This window comes from Myxocyprinus asiaticus, chromosome 22, assembly GCF_019703515.2.
Source record: "Myxocyprinus asiaticus isolate MX2 ecotype Aquarium Trade chromosome 22, UBuf_Myxa_2, whole genome shotgun sequence".
NCBI lineage: Eukaryota > Metazoa > Chordata > Actinopteri > Cypriniformes > Catostomidae > Myxocyprinus > Myxocyprinus asiaticus.
This window is the reverse complement of record NC_059365.1, coordinates 6,865,508-6,890,674: the sequence shown is the minus strand read 5'-3', so window position 1 is coordinate 6,890,674 and position 25,167 is coordinate 6,865,508. Positions and strand designations below refer to the sequence as shown.

At 36.2% G+C, this 25,167-nt stretch overlaps 2 protein-coding genes across 4 annotated transcripts in view; one reads left to right on the top strand and one right to left on the bottom strand.

Annotated features, from left to right (window-relative positions):
• Positions 1 to 7,532, bottom strand: part of LOC127412847 (alpha-1,3-mannosyl-glycoprotein 4-beta-N-acetylglucosaminyltransferase B) — a 153,344-nt gene extending 145,812 nt beyond the window's left edge. Inside the window, exon 1 of the mRNA XM_051649518.1 lies at positions 7,291 to 7,532. Coding sequence (XP_051505478.1) covers positions 7,291 to 7,387 — 97 coding nt within the window. The 5' untranslated portion in view covers positions 7,388 to 7,532. The remainder of the gene's footprint in view (positions 1 to 7,290) is intronic.
• Positions 7,533 to 11,717: 4,185 nt separating this feature from the next.
• LOC127412849 (sequestosome-1-like) lies at positions 11,718 to 23,576 on the top strand. Of its 3 annotated transcripts, none has more exons than XM_051649522.1 (8): positions 11,718 to 11,739; positions 17,573 to 17,668; positions 18,874 to 19,223; positions 20,723 to 20,876; positions 20,995 to 21,075; positions 21,172 to 21,350; positions 22,616 to 22,829; positions 22,949 to 23,576. In XM_051649522.1, the coding sequence occupies exons 2-8, from the start codon at positions 17,587 to 17,589 to the stop codon at positions 23,107 to 23,109; spliced, it is 1,221 nt and encodes a 406-aa protein (XP_051505482.1). In that variant the 5' UTR covers positions 11,718 to 11,739; positions 17,573 to 17,586; the 3' UTR covers positions 23,110 to 23,576. The 3 variants fall into 3 exon arrangements, with proteins under 3 accessions (XP_051505482.1, XP_051505481.1, XP_051505480.1); XM_051649521.1 differs by lacking the exon at positions 11,718 to 11,739 and adding an exon at positions 15,186 to 15,440 and having other exon boundaries at positions 20,726 to 20,876; XM_051649520.1 differs by lacking the exon at positions 11,718 to 11,739 and adding an exon at positions 15,186 to 15,440.
• The last annotated feature ends 1,591 nt before the right edge of the window (positions 23,577 to 25,167 follow it).

The window sequence follows — 25,167 nt, the reverse complement described above, 5'->3', positions numbered from 1 at the left end:
TTTCTTTCAAGAAATTCAACCTCCCACATAGACTTTGGGAAACATATCATGTTTCTTGAATTAGTGATATTTTAATGCATTTCTATCTTTATTCTGCGGAAGGTTTTGTTTGGAAAATGTTAAAAACCCTTATATTGTTGCATATTGTTTTGTTTTCTTTCCTAAGATGGAAAGAAATGCATTTTGACTGAAAAAGAAGTATATATAGGGTCAAATTTCAGCATTTTCAAAATTTGCGATTAATCGCGATTAACTACAAATGTTAATCTACTGACAGCACTAATTTTAAATTATGCTGCATCCAAGCCGCTAGGTGTCAGTGTAAATCCATGATGACACAAAGACAAAAGTTACTGAGTGCACCTTTAATACTCTAACACTAGTGTGCAAATGTAAATGTTTGGACAATGCATTGTAACGTGCACTGTTAATGTGCGTTTTTGCGTTACGATGCTATAACAAAACTCAGTCCTCAAGGGGGCGACAGAGTTACCTTTAAATGCTTGTACCATTAAAACTAGGTAGCTAGCAATACAAATGTCATCAGGAGTGTGTGCTATTGTATTTATGTAACCAACTCTATGACATGAAAGTATTTGACCTAAAATAGAATACTGACTGTTGACGTAGAAGGTTCACATTGTACCTACAGCGCCCCCTGCAGCAACACTCAGAATGCAATGCATACTTGTGTTGCAAACTATATTCCGGAACACAACAGCGCGTGAAATCGAGATTGCATATTCATATAATTTGTGTTTGCATAGATTATGTAATGGCATTCACAGAAGGAATTTTGTTTCCCCTTTTTGTCAATTTAATTGCACACGCCTCTTTGGTCATTGTTTTTCAGGGTCTTACCCCATGAGTGTTTTTAAGACGTCGTGTCAAGAGAAAACTAGTTCAACTTTTAAAAATGTGTCTCTAGACTTTTATATTCAGTTCAATTTCATTGTGCTCCGTTTAGCCATTTTGAACGCAAGAACGCTCCAGCCTGAATGCCACCTTTATAGAGTAGTTACATACATAGTTGCACATAAACTACTACAAGAAACAAGAAACAACTAAACCAAAAAACAAATACACAAGGGTCATTCTCATGAAACCTGTCAAGGAAATTTCCAGGTCATTTTTAACCACAAACAAATACTGAAATTATATTTTGCATAAAGAAAATGAAGCGTACATTTAGTACCATTAAGATTTTTTGCATTGTGACATTATTTTCATTACTCTTAAGCACATTTTACCCCCCAATTCTCATTATCGTAATGCATCTGGACTTTGTGCTTTTACTATTCCCAGTGATTTCAATGATGTTTCTCATTACTGTAACAGTATTTTTTACTCTATTACAGAAACAATGATGCTGCTGTACAATGCCTTGAAAGGCAGTACCAAGTGAGTTTTTTAGTTTTTTGTTTTTACATTGCGGTAATGAGAAAATCATAATGACCATCTATTTTTTTTTTTTTTTTATGATAATTGATAGGGAAAATGTGAGTAACTATCATAAAAATAAGGTCAAAATATTTAAAAAAAAAAACAACAAAAAAAAACTAATAAACCTAATTATCGTCTACGGTATATGCAAATAATAATTTTTAATTTGTTTTCTTTTTTGAGTAAAATAGGACCAGGACATTTTCATGACAAGTTTTGTGAGAATCACCAATAAACAAGACTAATTAAATAAATTAAATAAATAATGTTCCAAAATGCACATCTTTTACACAAGTTTAAATAGTGATGCAATCTGCATTTGTAGAATCATGACTACTTTACTAAGAGGAACTAGAAATGCATTACCAACTACAGCCTTAAATAAATCGTTAAATGATGCTAATTCTTGCAAGAATACAGATAGTCTCTAGTTACTCTATCCATTTATTCTCTCAAAAGACTAAATCAATACAAGGTTGCTCAGATTCCTTGCCTCATCTCTGCAGGGAGGGTTCTGGGTAACTAGGGAGTATCAGTGTGATTAGGTCGGAGATAAACACACCAGCTTGGTTTTATCACCATCAGCTCAAGGCAATATGATACCTGCTGGGATTCACTTTTCTTCTGAGCAACCGAGAGAAAGAAAAGAGACCCAGCCAAAAGCAAAAGGAGAAGGACCAAGAAGTCAAACCTGATCTTCATCTCTCTCAGGGAACAGATAATGAGACCTTTCTCCCTGGACTCAGTGAGAACACATACTGTGCGCAGTGCAGTTTGGTAGATCTGATTCACTCTCACTGGTAATGACACTGATTTGGTCATTATTTTACTCATCTTCATATCGTTCCAAACCCATATGACCTTCTGTCCCCCACTGAACTCAAAAGGAGAAGTTTTGAATAATGTTCACACTGCTCTTTTCAATACAAAGAAAGCATACAGTGACCAGGGATGTCAAGCTCCAAAAAGGACAAAAAAAGCACAGTAAAAGTAGGGTGTCATTGACGCGCAAAGTTTAAATATGTGGTTTGGAATGACATGAGTGTGAGTAAATGATGACAGGACTTAAATTTTTGGATGAACTATTCCTTAAAAAAAAAAAACTAATTGAACGGCTGCTTGGAATATTCCTGTGTTAGCTCGCTAGATCCTTCTTGAAAAGTAGTGTAGCCTTGTTATGAAGGGTAAACTGTGGCTCCCTTGAGCTTACTCATGTCAGAGTGTTTTACAGGCATGCTTGGACAAGTACGAGATGTTTGTTTTATTTTTTCCAGCTCCAGCAAAACATCACTACGTAACTGCTGAGTGAGCTTTGTTTCTCATGACAAGAAGCTCAAAACTTCTCTGGGAGTTAAAAAATTCTTATTTTTCTATTAGCAATTTTTTATGATTTTAAAGCAGTAATGAGGTCAATCTCATGTTTTAAAAAACATATTATATATAAATATTATATATGCACATTAAAAGTAAAAAGGTAACACTTCTGTTCTAATCATTAACATTAGTTAATCATGAACTAACAATGAACAATTTTAAATAATTTTGACTGCATTTCTTAATATTGGTTAGTGTTAATTTATCAAAATAGTAGAATTCATTGTTTGTTCGTGATCATGTTCATAATGCATTAACTAATGTCAACATATACAATGTGTAATGTTAAAAATGTATTAGTACATGTAGAAATTAACATTAAAAAATATTTTTTCTGCATTTATTAATCTTGGTTAATGCAAATTTATCAAAATACTACAATTCATTGTTTGTTTATGTTCATATTGCCACTTCACTAATGTCAACATACTGTATATAATGTGTAATGTTAAAAATGTATATGTAGAAATGAACATTAAACAAGATTACTAAATCCTGTAAAAGCATTGTTTAACAGTAGTTCATGTTAACTAATGTTAACGGTTTGAAGTGTTACCAGGGAGGAATAAACAATATTTGCATGAAGAAAACTTAGCCTATTTTTTAAACCATGAAGATTGTTTGCACCGTCACATTTTTATTTTTATTTTATTTTTTTTAATTACCCCCTCCCCAAACACATTTTAATGCGAATGTGCAAAAATTCATTCTCATTACTGTCATACAGTAATTCAAATATTAAAATCATCCCAAACACCTGGGTATCTCAGCGAGTAAAGACGCCGACTACCACCTCTGGAGTCGTGAGTTCGAATCCAGGGCATGCTGAGTGACACCAGCCAGGTCTCCTAAGCAACCAAATTGGCCCGGTTGCTATAGGGAGGGTAGAGTCACATGGGGTAACCTCCTCATGGTAGCTATAATGTGGTTCTCACTCTTGGTGGGGCGCGTGGTGAGTTGTGCGTGGATACCGCGGAGAATAGCGTGAGCCTCCACACGCGCTAGGTAACGCGCTCAACAAGCCACATGGTAAGATGCGCGGATTGATGGTCTCAGATGCAAAACACAAGAAGTGAATGTGAAAATGAATGTGGAGATTGACTGAGCAGGGAGGAGAATTTATAGTAAAAATGGACTTAAATATCAATCTGTTTCTCACCCACACCTATCATATCGCTTCTGAAGACATTGACTTATCCACTGGTGTCATATGGATTACTTTTATGCTGACTTATAAATAAATAAAATATTTATTTTATGCATATGGGTGAGTAAATGATGAGAGAATTTTCATTTTTGGGTGAACTATTCTTTTAAAGTTGTACTTTAGGAGTGTACATAAAGTGCAGTATGTGTATAAATAATATAACTTTATTAAGCATTACAGTAATGAGAATGAAATTGTTTCACATTACACTAATGATAATTCCATTTTTTGTTTTTTTTACATTTTTATTTCAATTAAAGAAAATCTTATTTTCAGTAATTACAGTAAACTGCTGACAATTGGGGGGAAGGTGCTTAATGGTCCTAAAAATTTCTTTAATCTATTTTGGTTTTTCCTTGAAATATCAACCAAACTTGTTCATGACGAGTTACATGAGATTCACCCAATACAGTTTTGAGAGACTTCTTTCACATATTGTGGTGCATCTATTATAAGTTAAAGGCCACTATTTGTGACAAGCCTATTCAGAGATCAAAAGACCCAAGAATTAAATGGTTTAGGGTAGAAATAAGGACAACATGATATGGACTACATAATACAGTACATGCACGGCCATTTCTAGGCATAGGAAAACTAGGCGGTCCAGCTGTGTTGGGCGCCAATTCGGAAGCTGCTCCCAAACTCCCCCACCCCCTCCAACCCATCCCCTCCAGCAGCTGGGAGTGCCAATGACATGGTGGTCGTGCTAATAGACCACCGCATCCGCCAAAACCCCCACCCCTCCGACAATCTTAATCTCGCCATGGTCCTGAATACATGCACTCACAAAGATAGTTGATGGTTGTTCGCACAAGATCAGTCTAGATCATTTCAACTGGAATAAATAGAGTGGACAAACTTGGAAACTTACAAAACCAGTTGAAATTTGCACATATAGCCACACACACAAAAAACAGTAGCAATGTTGATACACTCAAACATCTATTGCATGAGTTCATTTTCAAACACATCACATATTACAGCATGTATGTCAGGCCTTGTGTGTAAGACTGAAGAAGCAATTTATGTAACCAGTCCAAAACAATAGGTAAATTCATTATTCATGTATTCTAAATGTATTCTAAACCTGACTGAATAAGTGTTTGGCAACAGTATAAGAAATTTGGTGTCCGCTGCAAACATGCACAAGCGCAGATGTTCATAACGACAGGACAACAGCAAATTATGGACACATTCAAGCACTGGACTTCAGAGTGAAAAACACACACACACACACACACACACACACACACACAAAAGGCTTAAGTTACACTACATTCATCTATCGATTTTGAGACAAGACATTTCCCAATGAAAACAAAAAGCACAAACAAAATCAAGACCGATGACATAAACGTACTGTATATTGATTCTCTTTCCTGCATTTAATAAAGCAAAATCTTCAGTACAATTAAGCTGACAGACTACAGAGTATATTTGCTCTGATTTGTGAACAACCCTGATAGACTAAAAGAGAAAGAGAGAGCTGACAGAAAGAAATACTCATTTTCACCTGCCAGAAAATTAGTCCTTAATTCACATCTGCTCCAAATTGGTCAGCATTAGCTAAAGAATAAAAGAGTTATTTGCACACAGATGTGTGTAATATTACACTGTAATAATAAAGTTAATTTCTGACCCTGCGAGAGGCAAGTCAAAATAATTTTTTCGTGGTTATCAACATCATACCACAAAAACTGTCGATTGTATTGAACCCACTAGTTTAAATCTAATGAAGACAAATCTTAAAGGGATAGTCTACACAAAACTGAAAATTGTGTCAAATTTTGGTCATTAACATTATGCCACAAATGCTGTTGACTGAGGTTAAATTGTATTGAACCAGTAATATTCTTTTAAAAACTTTTTATGGCTTAAAAGGTATATCAGAGGAAGCATAGAGTCAATGTTGAATCTAAGATTTAAAATACAGTAAAAATGTTGGTTTGTATGGAAGCCCTGAACCGCAAGGTGGAAGAAAAAAATCACTAGGTGATTTTTGTATTTATTTTTTCACTAGGTGAATTTTTTTAGGTGTCTTATTGCCATCCTGAGCCTATGTCCTACAAAAAAAAAAAAATCTGATTTTTTCTCAGAATTTTTTTTTTCCTTTGAATTTTTTTTCTTTAAAATTTTTTTTGTTTTTGTTTTTTTTTGCTTATTTTCTCAGAAAATGTTTTTCCTTTGATTTTTTTTCTTTTTAATGTTTTTTTTTTTTCCCAGATTTTTTTTTCTTTGAACTATATCAATAAAAATAGATTCATATCTATGGAGTCCCAAAGAGTATATTCTCTGCTTGAGTCTGTAAAACTGATTTAAAACTGAATCTGAAAAAGGATCACATTGAAATAAGCGAGTAATTTTGGAAAACATAATCATAATTTAAAATAAAGAATGCTTATTGTATGCTTATCATATCCATTTCTGATGTCAGTCATGTTTTGTGGCAAGTTATGAGCATTTTATGAGAAATCCATCACCAACTGATTCAAGCTGGACATCATTTCAGACCAAGCAAGGAACCAATTGACAAGATACATACACATGCAGCAATATAATTTTAACTATTCTGCTTTATGGTGACAACTGAATCCTTCACTATGAACAGAAGACATGTTAAAAATGAGAAATCTCAGCATCATCATCATTAGATTGTAAGAAACTAACATGCTCTGATTCAAAAGGAACCTTTCATGCAACTCTGTTATTTTCCAAATGTCGATTAATCAAAAAATTCTAAATACATTCACCAAACAGTTGATTGCATGAGACACTCTGAAGAAAAAAGGTTCTAAATAGCACCAGATTAGGTATCTTTGGCATGTAACAACAGCAAACCCCTTTAAATGTCTTGATTTGAAAGTCCAGGTGCCAAAACAAAAAGAACAATTTCAGCAGGAAGGGCTTCTTTATGTAGTTATGGTTCTATATTGAACTATTAATAGCCTATCATTAAAGAGCCCTCTTTTGTTAGAGCTAAGGGACCATGCTATTTTCTTTGTATCAAGGAAATATCAGCATGCTTCTTTGATAGTTTGAGGAACAGTTCAAGACAAGGTGCACAAACGAGGCGTGCATTGAACGCATCGCACAAACAGCTGTCCACTATTCTGCAGCTCGAGCGCTTCACTGCTGCATTTGAACGCTTGACAGAATGCAAGAAGAAACGCATTTCATTTACAGACGCGATGCATATGGACATGAAGACTCCAAAACAGTAAACACACGCCCCCGGCGCGCGCTCAGACAGAGAGCCGGTGTCTTACCTTTGGAATTGCTGAATGCGGTGTACCACGATAAGGATATAAGCCCACATAACCCGAATAGTACGACTGTTAGGAAGGTGCCATTTCTGAGCCTCATCTCCGGGTCGTCGCCGGGATCATGTCCGAATCGAACCCGTGTGCTGGAGCGCGTCTGGCGCGTGCGTTGCCGGGGTGCGTCTGTGCGTTAATGACAACAGCGCGCTCATATGAGGGACAGGGGAGGGCTTTGTGTTTACTGCTCCACTGCAAGAGACCGTTTAACAGTGTTGTGAAATGTGCCTGTTCATTCTCATATTGTGCACGCTCGTGCTGGACAGGTTCGGACTCATGGTGCAGTTGCTCCTCCATGCGGTCAAAAACAAAAACACATATCATAAGAGCACTGTAATGTATATATGTTTTATTAATATCAACGAGAGCATATGTGTCACTCAGTGGCGTAGATTCCAGGGGGGTGGGGGGGTAACCCACCTAATAATTAAAACAAGCAAGTACAAGACGGCTCGTAAGGACCTCTAGATGGAGCCATTGACCAATCAGAATCGAGTATTCCAGGCTACCGTGTGATAATATAATATAATATAATATAATATAATAATACACCTAAAAAAAAAAGTGGACTATGGTAACCATAATATTTGCTAAGATGTGATTAATTTGGTAAAATTACAATAGCTATTGTTACTACTGTAAAAAAATAAAAATAAAAATAAAATAATAATGATGATAATTAATGTGGAATGTAAAATGCTGTCAGAATTTTTGTCATTTTAATTTATTTTCTTTTTTTAAAACAGTGGTGAATAATCTAATCTAATATCATATTTTAACATATACCTAATATACCTTAAAAGCTTTCTGTGGTAACCATAATATTTGCTATAATGCGATTAATTTGCTAACATTTCTACAGTTATTGTTACTACAGTAAAAAAATAAATAAAATTGTAAATTGTAAAAAAACAAAATAAATGAATGTGGGATGTAAGATGCTTTTCAGAATCTTTGTCACTTTAATTTCTTTTTTTATATATAACAGTGGTGAATAATATAATATAATGTAATATAATATAATATCCTTTACAAAAAAATTATCTATAGTAACCATAATATCTATGTAAAAACCTAATAAATTAATGTGGGTTGAAAGACGCTTTCAGAATGTTTGCGATTTTAATTTATTTTCTTTTTTGATGACAGTGGTGAATAATATAATATAATATACATTTTAAAAATCACTGTGGTTACCATAATATTTGCCAAAATGTTATAGTTACAGTTATAGTTACTACTGTAAATAATAATAATAATAATAATTAATGTGGGATGTAAAATGCTTTCAAAATCTTTGTCTTTGTAAGTTATTTTCTGTTTTTATGACAGTGGTGAATAATATAATATAATATAATATAATAGGCTTCAATATAATATAATATAATATAATTTTGAAAACGAATAATGCCTGTCTGATCTAATCATTTCTCAAAATCCAGTTCTTCTGAGCATGAGCTTGTATTTTACACAGCCTGTTTTCCACTATGCCTGTCATCCATTGAAATTAGTGTGGTTCCAAGCACTGGAAAGGCTTCCACACTCTTCACTGTAAAGAAAGGGCTTTATGTATTTATATTTAGCCTTTCTAATAAATAATTTCATGATATTAATGTAATGAACATATCTAGAAATATCAAAGATACAATTATTATAGCACCCACATTCTTTTTACAGTTCCTTCAGTCAATGAATATTCATGTTGTGTATAATATTACATTATCATTATGCAGGTAATGTCTGCCAATTCAAAGCTTAAGCAATTAATCACTCATTCTTCTTCACTAATTGGATAATATGTGATCATTTCACAGACCACAGATATAGCATATAGGTTAAAGATTCCTTATCACTCTACTTCATGTACTGTACATATAAATGCATACATTTCAAATGCATACAGACTTGTTCATTGTATTCTCTTTATTATCTGAAAATATAAATATGGCATGCTGTCATTTAGAGTCACCTACAGTGCCCTCCTTTAGCTGATGGTCAAGTGTTTCAATGAAAAGATGTATCTTTCTGATGCTCAGCCCCCTCTACTCCATTAGTGGTCCTTCTCTAAAATACATGTTTAATCTGCCTTTCAATATGGACCTTTTACAGTTTCTTTTACAGCTAGGTAGAGATGAGAGTTATCTTCTCTAATACTGAGATCATGAACATCTATAATGTAAAATCAGACACATGATCTTCAGTTAAAACAACATGATTTCATTCAATACCAAGTTGTTGGAGGTAGACGGACCCTCTACATGAGAATGCGCAGCCATTGCCTTTTAGGGGACAAGACAACAAACAAGTTTTATTGCCACATTTAATAAAAAGAAAAGAAAAGACATAATGGTCACATAACTCTGTGGGCCTCCCATCATTCTCCACCTCTGTTACAGCAGATCTTCATCTTAGGAATAATCATGTGTGTCCTACTGATAAACATTACATTCAATCTATGAAAAATGAGAACAAATGTGGGAGATCCTACAATTGAAAAAGGGTCTATTAATACAATGACACCATCAGCAACAGTGGGAAATGAAAGGTGATATGATTTTAATGAGTTTTTAGAAACCCCAATGTTAAATTGTGTACATCAAATTGTATTAAACATAAAGGAAATACATTTAGTTCACATGACATACGGTAAAATAAAATTAGCATGCACAGATCATGGTAAATACCAGTCAAATTAATCTTAAAATAAAATATATAGTAAACCTATAGCCTATTATCATAATATTAATAGAATATGAATGTTAATACTTATAATGAAGTTCAGTTTAAACAAATAATATAACAGTTGACCTATTAAACATTAATGTAGGCGAGAGAGGTCTTATATTAATGTTGAATTAAGCTTTTACATGTACGGTAAAACTTTATAGTTTTATTCATTTTAAAAAAAATCAAGAAATGATTCAACCTATTTTCTGTCAAACAAACTCTCAGCCCTAAACTGATGCATCTCCGATCGCTATTACAAGTGAAGATTAAGTAATGCTCGTTTGCAGTCATTAAAACTTCATGTTCAGCATCACTGAAATATGGCACGCCTTTCTTCTTAGTGTCTGTTGCTATGGTGACTCGAGAATTCGGCAATCTGCTGAGAATGCCTTTCCGAGTTCACTGTGAATGCGCACAAACTCTGAGTTTCAAACTCATGGTTGAGTGAACTAACCCCGTGTAATCAACCGAGAGTTCAGGGTTTATGTCAGGGTAATGTAACCTTGCTTTCTGGAATAGCCCTCTGCAGGGGCGTGTCCAGGATTTTTTGCCAGGGGTGGCAAGAGTAGAGTGAGGGGTGGCAGCCAATAATTTCATCTGGTTTGGGGAACATTGTTATGGATCATGCGCGATACGGATGGGTTAAGCCATTGCGCACAGTCTCCATAACGCGAGCGGGGTCCGAGTTGGGGTGGTAAAGCTCATTTTTAGGGTGGTAGCTGCCACCCCATGCCACCCTTCTGGCCCCACCACTGCTCCTCTGAAAATCTAAAGGAGATGCAGTTGCAATATTGCTTTGGCTGCTCAAACCTTCTTAACTGATTGAATTAATTACTTCCCTTCAGTGATGACAGCTAATGGCATAAATCCTATTAGTGTAAAACACAACAATCATCACTACACATTTTCACTGCATGCGCATACAGCTGTTGTATAATTAGTCTGTTTTAAATAACATTTGTTTATGTGATTTTGTTCCATTTACACTTATGAAATTAATTAATTTATTAATTAATATTAATATGCACAAATTTAAATTAGTCAAAACAAAGTTTTTAACTTTTTAACAGATTAAGGTATGCTCATAGACACCTAAGAGTAGATGGCATTTGATCATTGGTGTAATCAGCAACTGCACACAACTTACAAAACACTTTTATCTACAGATGTCATAGAAAAGGCTTGGTTTCAGGTTATATATGTATGTACACAGTTTAAATGTCTGAATTAAACCTCTTCATTTAAATATGACAGTAGGCAAAGATAAATAATTAATAGCAGGAACCTTCATCTTTCAAACTTAACACAGGTCACCAGTTTAACATTTACATGTGGCCACTAACCTGATTCAACTGTCTTAAAATTGTGCTTTTAATTTAAAGTAATAATATGATAATTTGAGAGATCTGAGATATTTATATAGTTGTTAAATACAACAGATTATTTGTGAGGGAATACGATGTCATTTTTAATGTTGTTAGATTGCAGTGATGTTGCATGTAAACAATGGAAATCATATGACGCATGTGAGTCAGAGTCAGGTGACAGAGTCATTCCCTCTCGCTACTCCAGAATGACAACTTTCTTTCCGCACTAAGAAAGTTCTTGTGGTTTCTAGAATAGAGGGCGACATCACATCTGTCAACATGATGAAATGTTTTTAAAATTCAGGTAAGGGAACATGTACTTCGTTGTGCTGCCTAAAACCAAACTAAAAAGTTGAAATGGTATGCTACATTTAACAACAAAGTTGAAATGAGATCAGTTTGCTTATATGGGTTAATATTATATTCAGAGGTAACTTTATATTAAAAGTGTATTTACTTATATTAAAAATAATAATAATAATTCACAATCAATAACAAATGCACTAATTATTGTAAAAAAATAATACAATACTTAAAGGGATAGTTCATCCAAAAATGAAAATTCTCTCATCATTTACTCACCATCATGCCATCCCAGATGTTTATGACTCTCTTTCTTCTGTTGAAAACAAGCGAAGATTTTTAGCTCTGTCGATCCATACACTGCAAGTGAATGGTGGTCAGAACTTTGAAGCTCAAAAAGTACATATAGGCAGCATAAATGTAATCCATACGACTCCAGTGGTTAAATCTATATCTTCAGAAGTGATATCATAGGTGTGGATGAGAAACAGATCAATATTTAAGTCCTTTTTTTACTATAAATTATCCTCCCTGCCCATTAGGCGGCAGTATGCACAAAGAATGCGAATTGCCAAAGACAAAAGAAGAATGTGAAAGTGAAAGGGGAGATTTATCGTAAAAAAAAAAGTTTCTCACCCACACTTATATTGCTTCTGAATATATGGATTTAACCACTGGAGTCTTATGGACAGTGTTCGAATTGAGGGGGGTTTGGGGGGTGTCAAAATTTTAAAAAATTATTTATTTAACACTATATGTTAGCTCACTATCAAACATTTGTAAAGTTACTACATGGATCCTATATGGAAAAATATCTTTGTCTAATTATTATGTTGTGCTTGTGACAAGGGCCCTACCTCAATATCTTTAAATACGCAAGCCATGTTGATAAACTACAGGCATATGAGAGAAAACAATTCATTAAGGTATAATAAAGTCTATATATTTGAGCAACTTCATATTTATAGCTCTAGGAAACAAAATGCATCTCAGCCATGGTGACCACATTTTAAATTCTACAAATTATAGTCTGTTATTAAGCCTATAACATCTTACAATTCATCTGCAATTCATTAAAATATCAAAATTACTCATTTTAATCAATATATCAAATTATTCTGTGAATTTTTGTAAGGTATTCCCATAGGGGTTCTTGGGGAGTCGTACGTGCGTCTGATGTAATTATTCAGTACTTTGGGGGGGGGACACTTCGAACACTGCTTATGGATTACTTTTATGCTGCCTTTTTTTATTTTTTGGGTCTTCAATGTTTTAGCTACCATTTATTTGCATTGTATGGACCTAAAGAGCTGAGATATTCTTCTAAAAATCTTTGTATTTTGCTGAAGAAAGAAAGTCATACACGTCTGGGACGGCATGAGGGTGAGTAAATGATGAGAGAATTTTCATTTTTTGGTGAACTATTCCTTTAAAGAATATTAAAACAAACAAAAAATTTAAACTTAAAATCATATTAAATTATGATGATTATTATTCAGTACACAGACATTGCTAGAATTGTGGCCATAATAAATTACATTTTTATTATTACTATTAGGTTTGATATTTTTTCAACATTAATTAGAAATCATTATATAATACTCCATCCATTTTATACACTCTATGGTGTATTTAAGAATTCTTTAAAATTGCAGAGTTAAAATTTAATCCAGTAAAACAGGTCAGACTATATAGCCATCTGAAAATGTTATCAAGGGAGCCATGCTACTTATTACATGCCTACTCTTATTCATGATGACAGAGCACTTTATTTAGCCAGTACCTGTAGCAGAAATAAATCACCCACCACACACTCCGCACATATCAAATTTATGTGGGTTAGTGGAGCTTGCAAGATGGATGTCTTGATTTCATGCTCACAGCCTCTGACACAGCTATATTTCTGTAGTTACATTAGTATCGTAACCAGTGTTAGGTAAGTTACTCTAAAAAAGTAATTAATTACTAACTACTAATTACATCATCTACAGTGTAACTAGATTACTGTACTAACTACTCTGTCTGAAAAGTAATTGCATTACTTATTACTAATTACTTTCTAAAACCCTGATCAACCTTGACCAGATGAAAAATACAAGGATAGACATGAGACTTTTCTTTTAATTCCTTCAAATAAATCATATAAAATCAAATAAATTATTCATGAACTGGCCAAAGAATTTAAGGGGGCAGCGTTAAATTAGAAAACATATATGTTAGGGCGTGCTGAGTGACTCCAGCCAGGTCTCCTAAGCAACCAAATTGGCACGGTTGCTAGGCAGGGTAGAGTCACATGGGGTAACCTCCTTGTGATCGCTATAATGTGGTTCGTTCTCGGTGGGGCGCGTGGTGAGATGAGCGTGGATGCCGTGGTGGATGGCGTGAAGCCTCCACACATGCTATGTCTCCGTAGCAACGCGCTCAACAAGCCACGTGATAAGAGGCGCGGGTTGACGGTCTCAGACGCAGAGGCAGCCGGGATTCGTCCTCCGCCACCCGGATTGAGGCGAATCACTACGCGACCACGAGGACTTAAAAGTGCATTGGGAATTGGGCATTCCAAATTGGGTGAAAATAACCCAACCCATTACAAAAAAAAATTATAAATAAAAAATATATGTTAAAATTAGATGTTAAATTTCGATTTTAAATTCACTATTGTTTTATATAGAATTGTTCTATAGTCTATACAGTATTTAACACAATTACATCAGAAGTAACTGTAATTAAATTACTGAAAAATTAAGAGTAATCCCTTACTTTACTTTTGAATGAAAAAGTAATTTAATTATAGTAATTAATTACTTAGTAACGCATTACACCCAACACTGATCGTAACGATAAACATTTACTCAAGAAAACAAAATGATCTTGTTACATATATAAATAAATGGTTATATAACCCCAGAATAAACATTTTAACATTGTTTGACTTTTCATATTGGCTGTTTCTGTTGAAATTAAATGACTCAAGGGGGAAAAGCAGTAGATTGTTTGTGTAACTTTTCCTGTCTCAAAATGACCAGGTTGGAAAAAAAAAAAAGTAGCAGGAATGGTCATTTACAAACCAATTTGTAGAAATAGTGTAGCAAGAAAACAAACAAACAAAAAAATGGGAGATTAAATGACATTCACAATGCCATGTTAGTGGTTATTAATAATAAACAGTAGGCGGGGCTGTAAAGATAATTGTGTTTTCATTGGCATTCATCCAATGTATGAGTTCAGAGGGAATTTCCCCTCACATATTTTAATTCCCCTGATCACTGACGCTCGTCCATTCTGTTTTCAAATCTAATTCACATGATCACAAGACAACATGAACCTTGCACTGCGATGTCGGTGGATATCCCCTTCAGTCAAGGAGCGCATGGACACGCCCCTAAACTTGCGCTCTCTTCAACGATTAGCTGATTCCCCGCCTTAATTTGCATATGACGCTCGACTCGTATATCTAAAGAAGCGTATTTTCTGCTGCGCAACACGTACTGCGGTTGGATTTCAGTCGCGAGTTTTTGTCGGCAAGAATCGCTACTATGTCGTTGACAATAAAAGCTTACCTTCTCGGCAAGGACGACTGCAATAAGGAGATCCGTCGCTTTGCTGTGGAGCATGTCTCAACAAGTTTTGAGTATTTGAAACAAAAATTGCTCGATGTTTTTGTCGGTCTCAGGACTGCGCCGTTTCAAATGCACTACAAAGGTAAGTCATATTTAGGGGTTCAAGCAGGAAGTGCTAGAAACCCTATTGTATTTGCTCAGATTTTATTATTATTATTATTATTATTTTCTGTTTTGAAACTGATTGTGGAGCCCAAACCGTAAGGCCTAGAGACATAAAACTTCGTGTGAAGGTAGTACTCCCTCTCGCTACTCAGGCGCAAAGTCTCGCCCCGATCGGCCTGACGGTGGCGCTATAGTGATCAAAACAAAAAGTTTAACATTTTGGCCCATAACTCTTAAACCGTATGCCAGAGACTCCAGTGCCTTACATCATTGTGAGCTGTGGCTCAAGGCGAACAAAACCTATATCTCCTATTTCATTTCCGTGATATTATTTATTTATATATTTTTTATTTTATTTTTTATTGCAAAACCTACTTTTGCGAACTAGTCCTAGGCTGAACGTCCGATCGGGACAAAATATTCTATGGAGTCTAAATATCAATATTTATATATATATAAAAGTTTGAACTTTCGATTCACGGTAGCTACCACACTCCAAAATAAAAGTGGGCGTGGCCACTTTTACCTAAATGGCTATAACTCTTGAAGAATTGAGAGATTTTCACCAAAACTGATGTTCTTTTCTCCTCAGTTTGGCATGCCCAATTCCCAATGTGCTCTAAGTCCTCGTGGTGGCATAGTGACTCGCCTCAATCCTGTTGGCGGAGGAGGAATCTCAGTTGCCAATCCGTGCATCTTGTCACGTGGCTTGTTGAACGCGTTACCGCGGAGACCTAGCGCGTGTGGAGACTCACGCTATTCTCCGCGGCATCCACGCACAACTCACCACACGCCCCACTGAGAGCAAACCACATTATAGCAACCACGAGGAGGTTACCCCAAGTGACTCTACCCAACAGTAAAAACCGTTGGTCCGATTGACTTTGCAAGCAGTGTGTGTGTGTCTTAGCTGCCATCATTGTCTATGAGGACATTTGCATATGTTGAGAAACATGGCCGCCATCGGCCAGTCAGCTTTCAGCAGCTATTAGACAAGGTTAACGAAACTCGATCAAAACAAAATTCGGTGGACCTATTTGACTCTTGGCCTAAGAGGTCTGTACAAAGTTTTAAAAAATCAGCCACTGGGAGGCACTAGCACGATTTTTGTGCGTGTTAACGGTTTTATATAACGCAGTGTTTTCAAAAAGCACAAGTAATTCATATCATATGATAGCTCTTCTCATTCTGAACAACTCTGCCTCAAGAACCATTGGTGTAAGTCAAACCGTTCGTTAAATATTTGAGATTATGTTAAAAACCTACTTTTGCGAACTAGTCCTAGGTTTTTCACTCGATTCAAATGAAACCAGTGCCATAAGATTCTCTGGAGTCTTGATCAATAATTATTAAAAAAAAATATATATATTTTACATTTGATTATACGTGTTGATGGCATGCCAACATACATGTAGTGAACTCTGCCATTTTACTTAAATAGCTATAACTCTTAAACGGAATGAGATATTTGCATGAAATTCGACACACTTATGTAAGGGCTCATTCTGAGGACACACATACACACACAAAGAAATAGGGCTTAGCCACTTGGTGGCGCTATAAAAATAGCTAAATGTAAAATGACTAACAATGAGACCCGTATTCCCATCGAGTTGGCATTTTGTATTCAATTTGTGCATTGTCTTTGTTGCATATTGTTTAAGAAATGCTTAATATAATGCAGAACATGGGCTTAAAGGCCCTACGGTGCTTGCAGCTATATTTATATTTGTATTTCATTAACAAATGTATGATTATCGTTTCTCAATTTTGATACTTTTAAAATAGCTTTGATGTCTTGTTGAAAAGGGACATTATAAACTTTGGCACCTTACGAAAATAAATGGTCTACTAATAAAAAAATGGACTTATAAATGTAGTTTCTCAGGTCTTATATTTTTTAGAAGTAGACACAAATGTGATGCATTAATTATGAGCTGTGCATCTCATTAAACAGAACACTAATGGTGGAATAGCTTTCCTTGCATACACTTTTACATACTAATGAACATGGAAAAGTCAAATAAGCAATAAGAACATGTTCTACAGTGTTTTTACTGTGTAAGTTTTACTCTGTATGACAAAATCCTTGTTTTTCTTGACCTGTAGACGAGGATGGTGACATGATCGCTTTCTCTTCTGATGCCGAGCTCATGATGGGTTTGGCTTTGGTGAAGGATGACACCTTCCGTCTTTTCATCAAGCGTAAGTAGCATACAAGACACTTTATTATGGTAAGGCCTGAGCAAAGCTTTATAGATGAATATACTATACACTTATCAGTAGAGTTTAATATTAATTGCATGATTTTAGTGCTATTTAAGAGGATAAGATCATTCAGCTACAAGTATGAATTTATTACACCATCAAAATTGACATCTGTTGCAATTCATACAACTCTAGATCTCATACCTCTATCTAAAGTAGGCTTTTTTTTTAGTATACGATACTTTTGTGCAGTTTAACATGCAGCTTTTGCACTGAAAAAGGACAGCAGTTCTGAATAAAATAAACAATATTGGTTTATTTTAACATTTAATAGCTATATCTGTGAATTTCAGAGATTAGTATTGGTTAAAAATAAGTTTTATAAGATATATTATTTCATCAGAGAGTATATTATATAGAACCGTCATTGTATATGGCAGTGAGACAGCAGACAAGGCAATCACTCAAGGTCTCACATTTCGTAATTGTATAGTAGAAGCCTGGCTATGTAATGTATTATTTTACCTAGTCAGGACGTTCCAGGTATTTGTTATTATTCTTCAATTATTGTATTGCTTCGTGGCATTTGAGGCTAGCTTGTGTGTGAGATCATTTAATTTGTGTGTTTTCAGCTACCTGTAATGGTAATTGCCACTTACATACAATGTTATTAAAAAGTCCCGGGCTTATAATAGCATGAAGGTGACTTTGTGTGTTTTGAGGTTTTAAAGGCAGAAATATGAAGCTTATCATTTTATAAAAGCCCTTACATTAATCCTTCTGGTAAAACTCATGTATTATTTAAGCTGTAAAGTTGTTTAAATCGTAATTTTTATGGTCATTTTTGGGTTTAAGCATTACGTCTTCATAGTAACTGAAGTTGTTAAATTGGATATAAGTTTACACAGAAAAGGTTAGTAAGCGATTTTATCACACTAAAATCATGTTAACGCATATTGTTCACGTCTTGCGGCTATACATTTGAAACAGTGAGTATTTTAACGTTTACGGATTGGCCCTACTCACTTCCATTGTGGGTTGCCTCACTGTAACACACATATTTATTTTTTTAAGAAAAGGATGGAGAAGTCGACACATTTTTGTGGTAATCAACATTATGCCACGAATGCTGTAGATTGAGCTTAACTTGTTTAGAACCTGTAATATTCCTTTAATGATAATTCTATTTTTTCCCCTTGCAGTAAGAAAGGAGCACAAATGTGACCCCTCACCTCATGGATTCCCTGGATTCTCATTCACTGTGCCTCATGGAGCCCCCCACTTTAGCCCTCCAGGGCCGAATCACATGGGCCCACCAGGATCACCTCATATGGGCCCTCCGGGACCACCTCATATGGGGCCTTCCCCTCATCACCCTCCAATGGTGCATTCAGGAGTGACCTGCGATGGGTGTGAGGGACCGGTGGCTGGAACACGTTTCAAGTGCACCGTTTGCCCCGATTATGACTTGTGCTCTAGCTGCCAGGGCAAAGGTCTCCATAAGGAGCATTCTCTGATACCCATCTTTCACCCTATGGCCAACATGTTTGAGGTGAATAGCTGTTTTTCAAGTGTTATGTTACTGCAACTTAACAGTGTTGGAGAAGCTACTTTCGAAACTGTAGCTTCCCAAGCTACTCATAAGCAGCTAAACTACAGTCAAACTACCCTGTAAAAAAAAGTTAGCTACACTAAAAGCCATCAACAAAAAGTAGCTAACTACTTAAGGAAGAACATCTATTTTAATAAATAACAGATGATCAGACGATATTATTTTAATTCTGGAATCTGAACGGTATTTATCTAGCTTAAAATCAAAGCTGATCTCAATTAGGGTGACATTAAACAAATTTAATTTGAATTGATCATAATATATTAAATAATAAAACTACAAAACATAATATTTTAGGGGCCTGGGTAGCTCAGCGAGTAAAGACGCTGATTACCACCCCTGGAGTCACGAGTTCGAATCTCAGAGCGTGCTGAGTGAAGCCTCCACGCGCGCTATGTCTCCGCAGTAACTCGCTCAACAAGCCACGTGATAAGATGCGCGGATTGACGTCTCAGACACGGAGGCAACTGAGATTCGTCCTCCGCCACCCGGATTGAGGTGAGTCACTACGCCACCACGAGGACTTAGAGCGCATTGAGAATTGGGCATTCCAAATTGGGGAGAAAAAACAAAATAACATAATATTTTATATAATTGAGTCAAAAACATTGTAATAATCAATTAACTAAATAGTTTAAAAAAGTATCAAAGAGACTTCTGTGCAGGGGCTCATGTGAATCTGTTAATCGTTTATTTGAAATGATTCATTTACATCAGTGGTTTGCCCCCACTGTCCAAGACAATATTCGAAGCCCCAGAAACCCCAGAGTATCAATCGATTCAAACACTTTTCACAATAAATTTCGGGTTCCCAGACGTTTCAGAAACTGTTAGCTTATATGTTGTAGGCATACATCATCAATCTCAGCATTTAAATGAAGATATGATTTTTTTTAATAGAATTCATTTTAAATTATTTCAAGTCATCTCGAGGCAACCTTTAAAAGTTTGCTGAGGCCCCTGGCCCTCTGGTTGAGAACATTGACATGTACTTTCCAAACTAAACAATTTACTCAAATTAATTTGACTTCCTGACGCTACATAAAAGGGAATCGCTGAATCGTTTATTTTAATTGGTCCATTAATAAGAACCATCTGAATGAGCCGATTCACTTCCCAAAAATAAAACTGAGAAAGAGAAAGGTGTTTTTTTAGGTGAGCATGTTTGATCACTGCTTCGCCTAGCTTTGCTGATTGCTGCGTGTGCTATACATATACACATAACACTGTTAATTGTTGGAAAAAGTAGCTTGTTATTATAAAATCTACACTTATGCAAATAGCTGACCTACAGTCACACTTCTGAATTTAGTAGTATAAAGTTAGTAGTGTCGCTACTTTTAGTTAGCATTGCAAACAACAAAATTTCTTGTCTCTTTATTGTTTTTTAAAAAGGCGTTCAGAAATAAGTCTGATTGCATATAATTTTTTTTGTGCAGCAGCTCCCTCGTGGGAAGATTTGGCGCAAGATGAGACGCTGCATGTGGGCAAATGCTCATACTCAGGCTCAAGCTCAGGCCCAAAGCCAGGCTCAGCCCAGTCCATCTGGAGTCCAGAAAAATCAGGATTCCTCCAAAAACATGGGAGAGAATGGTGAGATACTGTCGCTCAATGTGGCCATTAAGCAGATAATTCTTCCTTCAGCTTTTTTTCATCACCTGCTTTTGGTGGCATCTGAATATTTCTCAACCATTTTATTTTTAATCCACAGGTGCAACTCCCTTTTCCCAGGCTAATGTGGAGTACCTGAAGAACATTGGAGAGGAAGTGGCTGCCATGTTGAGTCCTCTTGGTAAGCCCATTGTTTTTGTTTAAAATTGTGAGTTCTGTGTACTTGTTTGATGACCGTGTTGGCTAAACCCTTTGAAACAAAAACGCTTCTTTGCAGGCATAGATGTGGATATTGATGTTGAGCATGAAGGGAAGCGGACCAAAGTTACACCAACTCCTCCTACCTCCAGTGGTTCACCTAGTGGCCGGAGTGACAGTGGATCCATAGGGCTTCTTTCCAGAGGGTCAGGTCCAGGGAGTCAGGCTTCTGAAGAGATTATCAGTAAGGGAACAAAGGTAACTTGCCAAGATATCCAAGCAGTATTGGAAGCGCCAATAGTATAAAGTTCCATGATTGCAGTGTCTTAAATTTTCAGAGCCAAAGTGATCAAGTTAATATTGGAGCCTCAAGAATACAATAGCTTACGGGGGCCTGGGATGCTCAGTGGTAAAGACGCTGGCTACCACCCCTGGAGTTCGCTAGTTCGAATCCCAGGGCATGCTGAGTGACTCCAGTCAGGTCTCCTAAGCAACCAAATTGGCCCAGTTGCTAGGGAGGGTAGAGTCACATGGGGTAACCTCCTCGTGGTCGCTATAATGTGGTTCATTCTCGGTGGGGCGCGTGGTGAGTTGAGCGTGGATGCCGCGGTGGATGGCATGAAGCCTCCAAACGTGCTATGTCTCCGTGGCAGCGCGCTCAACAAGCCACGTGATAAGATGGCACGGGTTGAGGGTCTCAGATGCGGAGGCAGCTGGAATTTGTCCTCCGCCACCCGGATTGAGGCGAATCACTATGTGACCACGAGGACTTAAAAGCACATTGGGAATTGGGCATTCCAAATTGGAAAAAAAAGAATACAATAGCTTCTTAAGAAATGTGATGGCCTACCAGTCTCAGAAATTAACTTTTTTTTTTATTTTATTTTTTTTAATGAAAGACCATTTTTTCTAACCATATTTAACCAAAAATATACTGTCATCTTTTTATGTCTAATATTAATGCGATAATGGGTTTAACTAGGCTTAGAATAGAATAAGAATTATGTCAGATTTTATTGAGAGTCCATTATGGGGGCCCCATTTTTGAATTTTGGGGGCATTTTTGTCACTTTTGATAGTAATTTTGCCCAAAGCCCTAGTTAATATCTAGAGATGCATTGATGTCAGCCAATAAAACTATTAGCTGTGCTATTGGACATTGGCCAATTGTTGAAATACAACAGATGATGAATGCTGATTGTTTCCTATCAATCAAAAGAGGGTGGAAAAATGCATCAGACAATTAGCTCACAACTTGTGCTGTGTGAAAGAAAATGTCTCTTGTGTGGAATTACATTGAATTGGGTGACAATGACAGCAGAGTTGCAATTTGTAAGCTTTAAACTGCTAGAATTTCACGAGGTGAAAAAATCTAAACTAAATTTGATTACTCTCCACACAGCAAGGAATATGATGAGCTTGTTAAAGCTAAAGCGGAGGCTGCTTCAGCTAAAAAGAGACAAGCTTTATCATTCAGATGCCCACACATCCTATTAACATGCATTACTTTTAATGATGTAAAGGGGCAGAAAGACCAAGGAAGTGATGAGGAATGGACTTATCTGAGCTCTAAAGAGGTAGACCCCTCCACAGGAGAGTTGCAGTTACTCAGGATTGAGCAGGATGGGATGGATGATGCTCCAGCTCCGCTAAGTACTGCCTCAAGCGCAAGCTCCACCACCACACAGGGCCCCACCGGTCTGCTTGAAGCAGCGCTCTACCCACATCTTCCTCAAGGTAAAAAGCTTCATCACTGGGCCAAAAAAACAAATCCAATTTTCAATTGAGATTTCTACAGTTCTTAGCAAACCAAAAAATGTCATGGAACCCAATTTTTTATCTTCTCTTTCTATCAGATGCAGACCCCAGGCTGGTAGAGTCCCTTTCTCAGATGCTCTCCATGGGCTTCACAGATGAAGGTGGCTGGCTAACCAGACTGCTCCAGACCAAGAGTTATGACATCGGAGCTGCTCTCGACACCATCCAGTACCCCAAATCGACTAGCCCACAGAAGTAAAGGAGAAATACAGGAATACAGAAGACCTGGGCCATATTTACTCAGTTGTGGTTGAATACTATAGCATTTTCTATTAACTCTGCCTTTCCATACTTTTTAAATGGCAAATTCTTGTTGTAATATTAACAATATTAGTGACTCAGGGGACTAGCATTTAAATAGATTTTTTGGGCAGTTCTATTCAACATTTCTTAAACTAGCATAATAATGTAAGACTTTGTTAGCTTTACACCATATATACATTTAAGTTGTTGATTAATGGCATTTAAGTAGAATTCTGGAATGGCAATTTATCTGTTTGCATTTACCAATTTTATCTATATGCATTTACTTAACCGAACACTTTTTAAAAAGCAGAAAACGGGGGTATTTTTATTGTTGGTTAGAATAAACAGAAGGAATCAGGTAAATATTAGGTCTTCTAAAATTCCTGTACTTTCTATACTTAATAAAATGCTTCTCTAAAATGTGTGGTTGGATTATTTTGAAATGTGCAATTTTAACTGTTTAAGAAAATCTTATTTAGTGAGGTACTTAAATAATGAAATCAAACCGAGAATATAACACTAAACTTAATTTGCTAAACATCCTTGAATCATAACTGTTCTATTAGAACAATTGCTAAAATGTGTCATCAAAGTCTTCATCAGTGAAGAAAAGGGTTTTAAAAGAAAGGCTTGGATATGGCCTGTTGGTCAGTGAAACAGCATTTTTAAAACCAGCTGGCTTCGAGATAAAGGTACACTATATGGCCAAAGGTTTGTGGACACCATTTGTGCTTGATGAACATTTGATTTAAAAACCTTAGGCATCAATTTCCCCCTTTGCTGTAATAACAGCTTCCACTCTTTTGGGAAGGCTTTCCACTATACTGTATATTGTAACATGGCTGCAGGGATTTGCTCTCATTCAGACACAAGGCTATCAGTGAGGTCAGGAACTGTTGGTCGATGGGGTCTGACTTAAGTTGCTGTTCCAGTTCACTCCAAAAGTGATCAGTTGGGTTCAGGTCTGGGCTTTGTGCAGGCCAGTCAATTTCTTCCATTCCAGACACAGTAAACCATTTCTTTATGGACCTCACTTGTTCACAGGGGCATTGTCATACTGGAACAGAATAGGGCTATCCCCAAACAGTTGCCACAAATTTGGAAGCACGCAAAGCCCAAGCCATTACATAAAGAAACATTAAGATTTTTCTTTACTGGATTTAATGGAGTAACCAAATTCATTAATTAGAAGGGGGTGTCCACAAACTTCTGGCCATATAGTGTATGACTGTTGGTTTGATTGGAAGAACTTCCATCCACATGGATGTTCCCAACAGACTTCTGCCTCTCCAAAACACCAGTGATATCCAGCGGACATCTGCACTCTTCAGTGTCTGTAAGTTCTTCTGTGGAGGGGTAAGTTGATAAATGATGGGCTTGATAACTATCACCTTCGTCTTCTTCCTGAGTGGGGATGGCTGTGAGGAATTTATTCCATTTGGAGTCTTCTCAAGCTTGGATTCACCAAAGTTCTGAACAGAAGGTGGTACAGAAGGATCCTTGCCATGCAATGGAAGATGTTTGCTTACCTCAACAGTTGGTGGTTTATAAGAAGATTTATACTGCCCTTTACTCGAGTTAGCAACTGTGTAAATGGAACTCACCCTCATGCCATACCAGATGTGTCTGACTTTTTGTCTTCTGCTAAAAACAAAGACTTTTAGAAGATTATTTCTGCTCTGTAGGACCATATAATGCAAGTGAATAGTGACTAATAGTTTGAAGCTCCAAAAAGCACATAAAGACAGCATGAAAGTAATCCAATGACTCCAGTGGTTAATTCCATGTCCTCTGAAGCGATATGATAGGTATGGGTGAGAAACAGATTAAAATTGAAGTCCTTTTTTTACTATAAATCTCCACTTTATTTTGCCTTTATGTGCCTTTTGGAGCCTATAGAACGGAGATATTTTTCTAAAAATCTTTTTTGTGTTCTGCAGAAGAAAGAAAGTCATACACATCTGGGATGGCATTAGTGAGAAAATGAAAAGAGAATTTTCATTTTTGGGTG

Coding starts and splice junctions, on each gene's coding strand:
- LOC127412849 (XM_051649520.1), top strand. CDS start 15,275: ATGTCGTTGACAATAAAAGCTTACCTTCTCGGCAAGGACGACTGCAAT. Junction 17,669..18,873: donor CTTCCGTCTTTTCATCAAGC/GTAAGTAGCATA, acceptor TTCCCCTTGCAG/TAAGAAAGGAGCACAAATGT. Junction 21,351..22,615: donor TTATCAGTAAGGGAACAAAG/GTAACTTGCCAA, acceptor AATGATGTAAAG/GGGCAGAAAGACCAAGGAAG.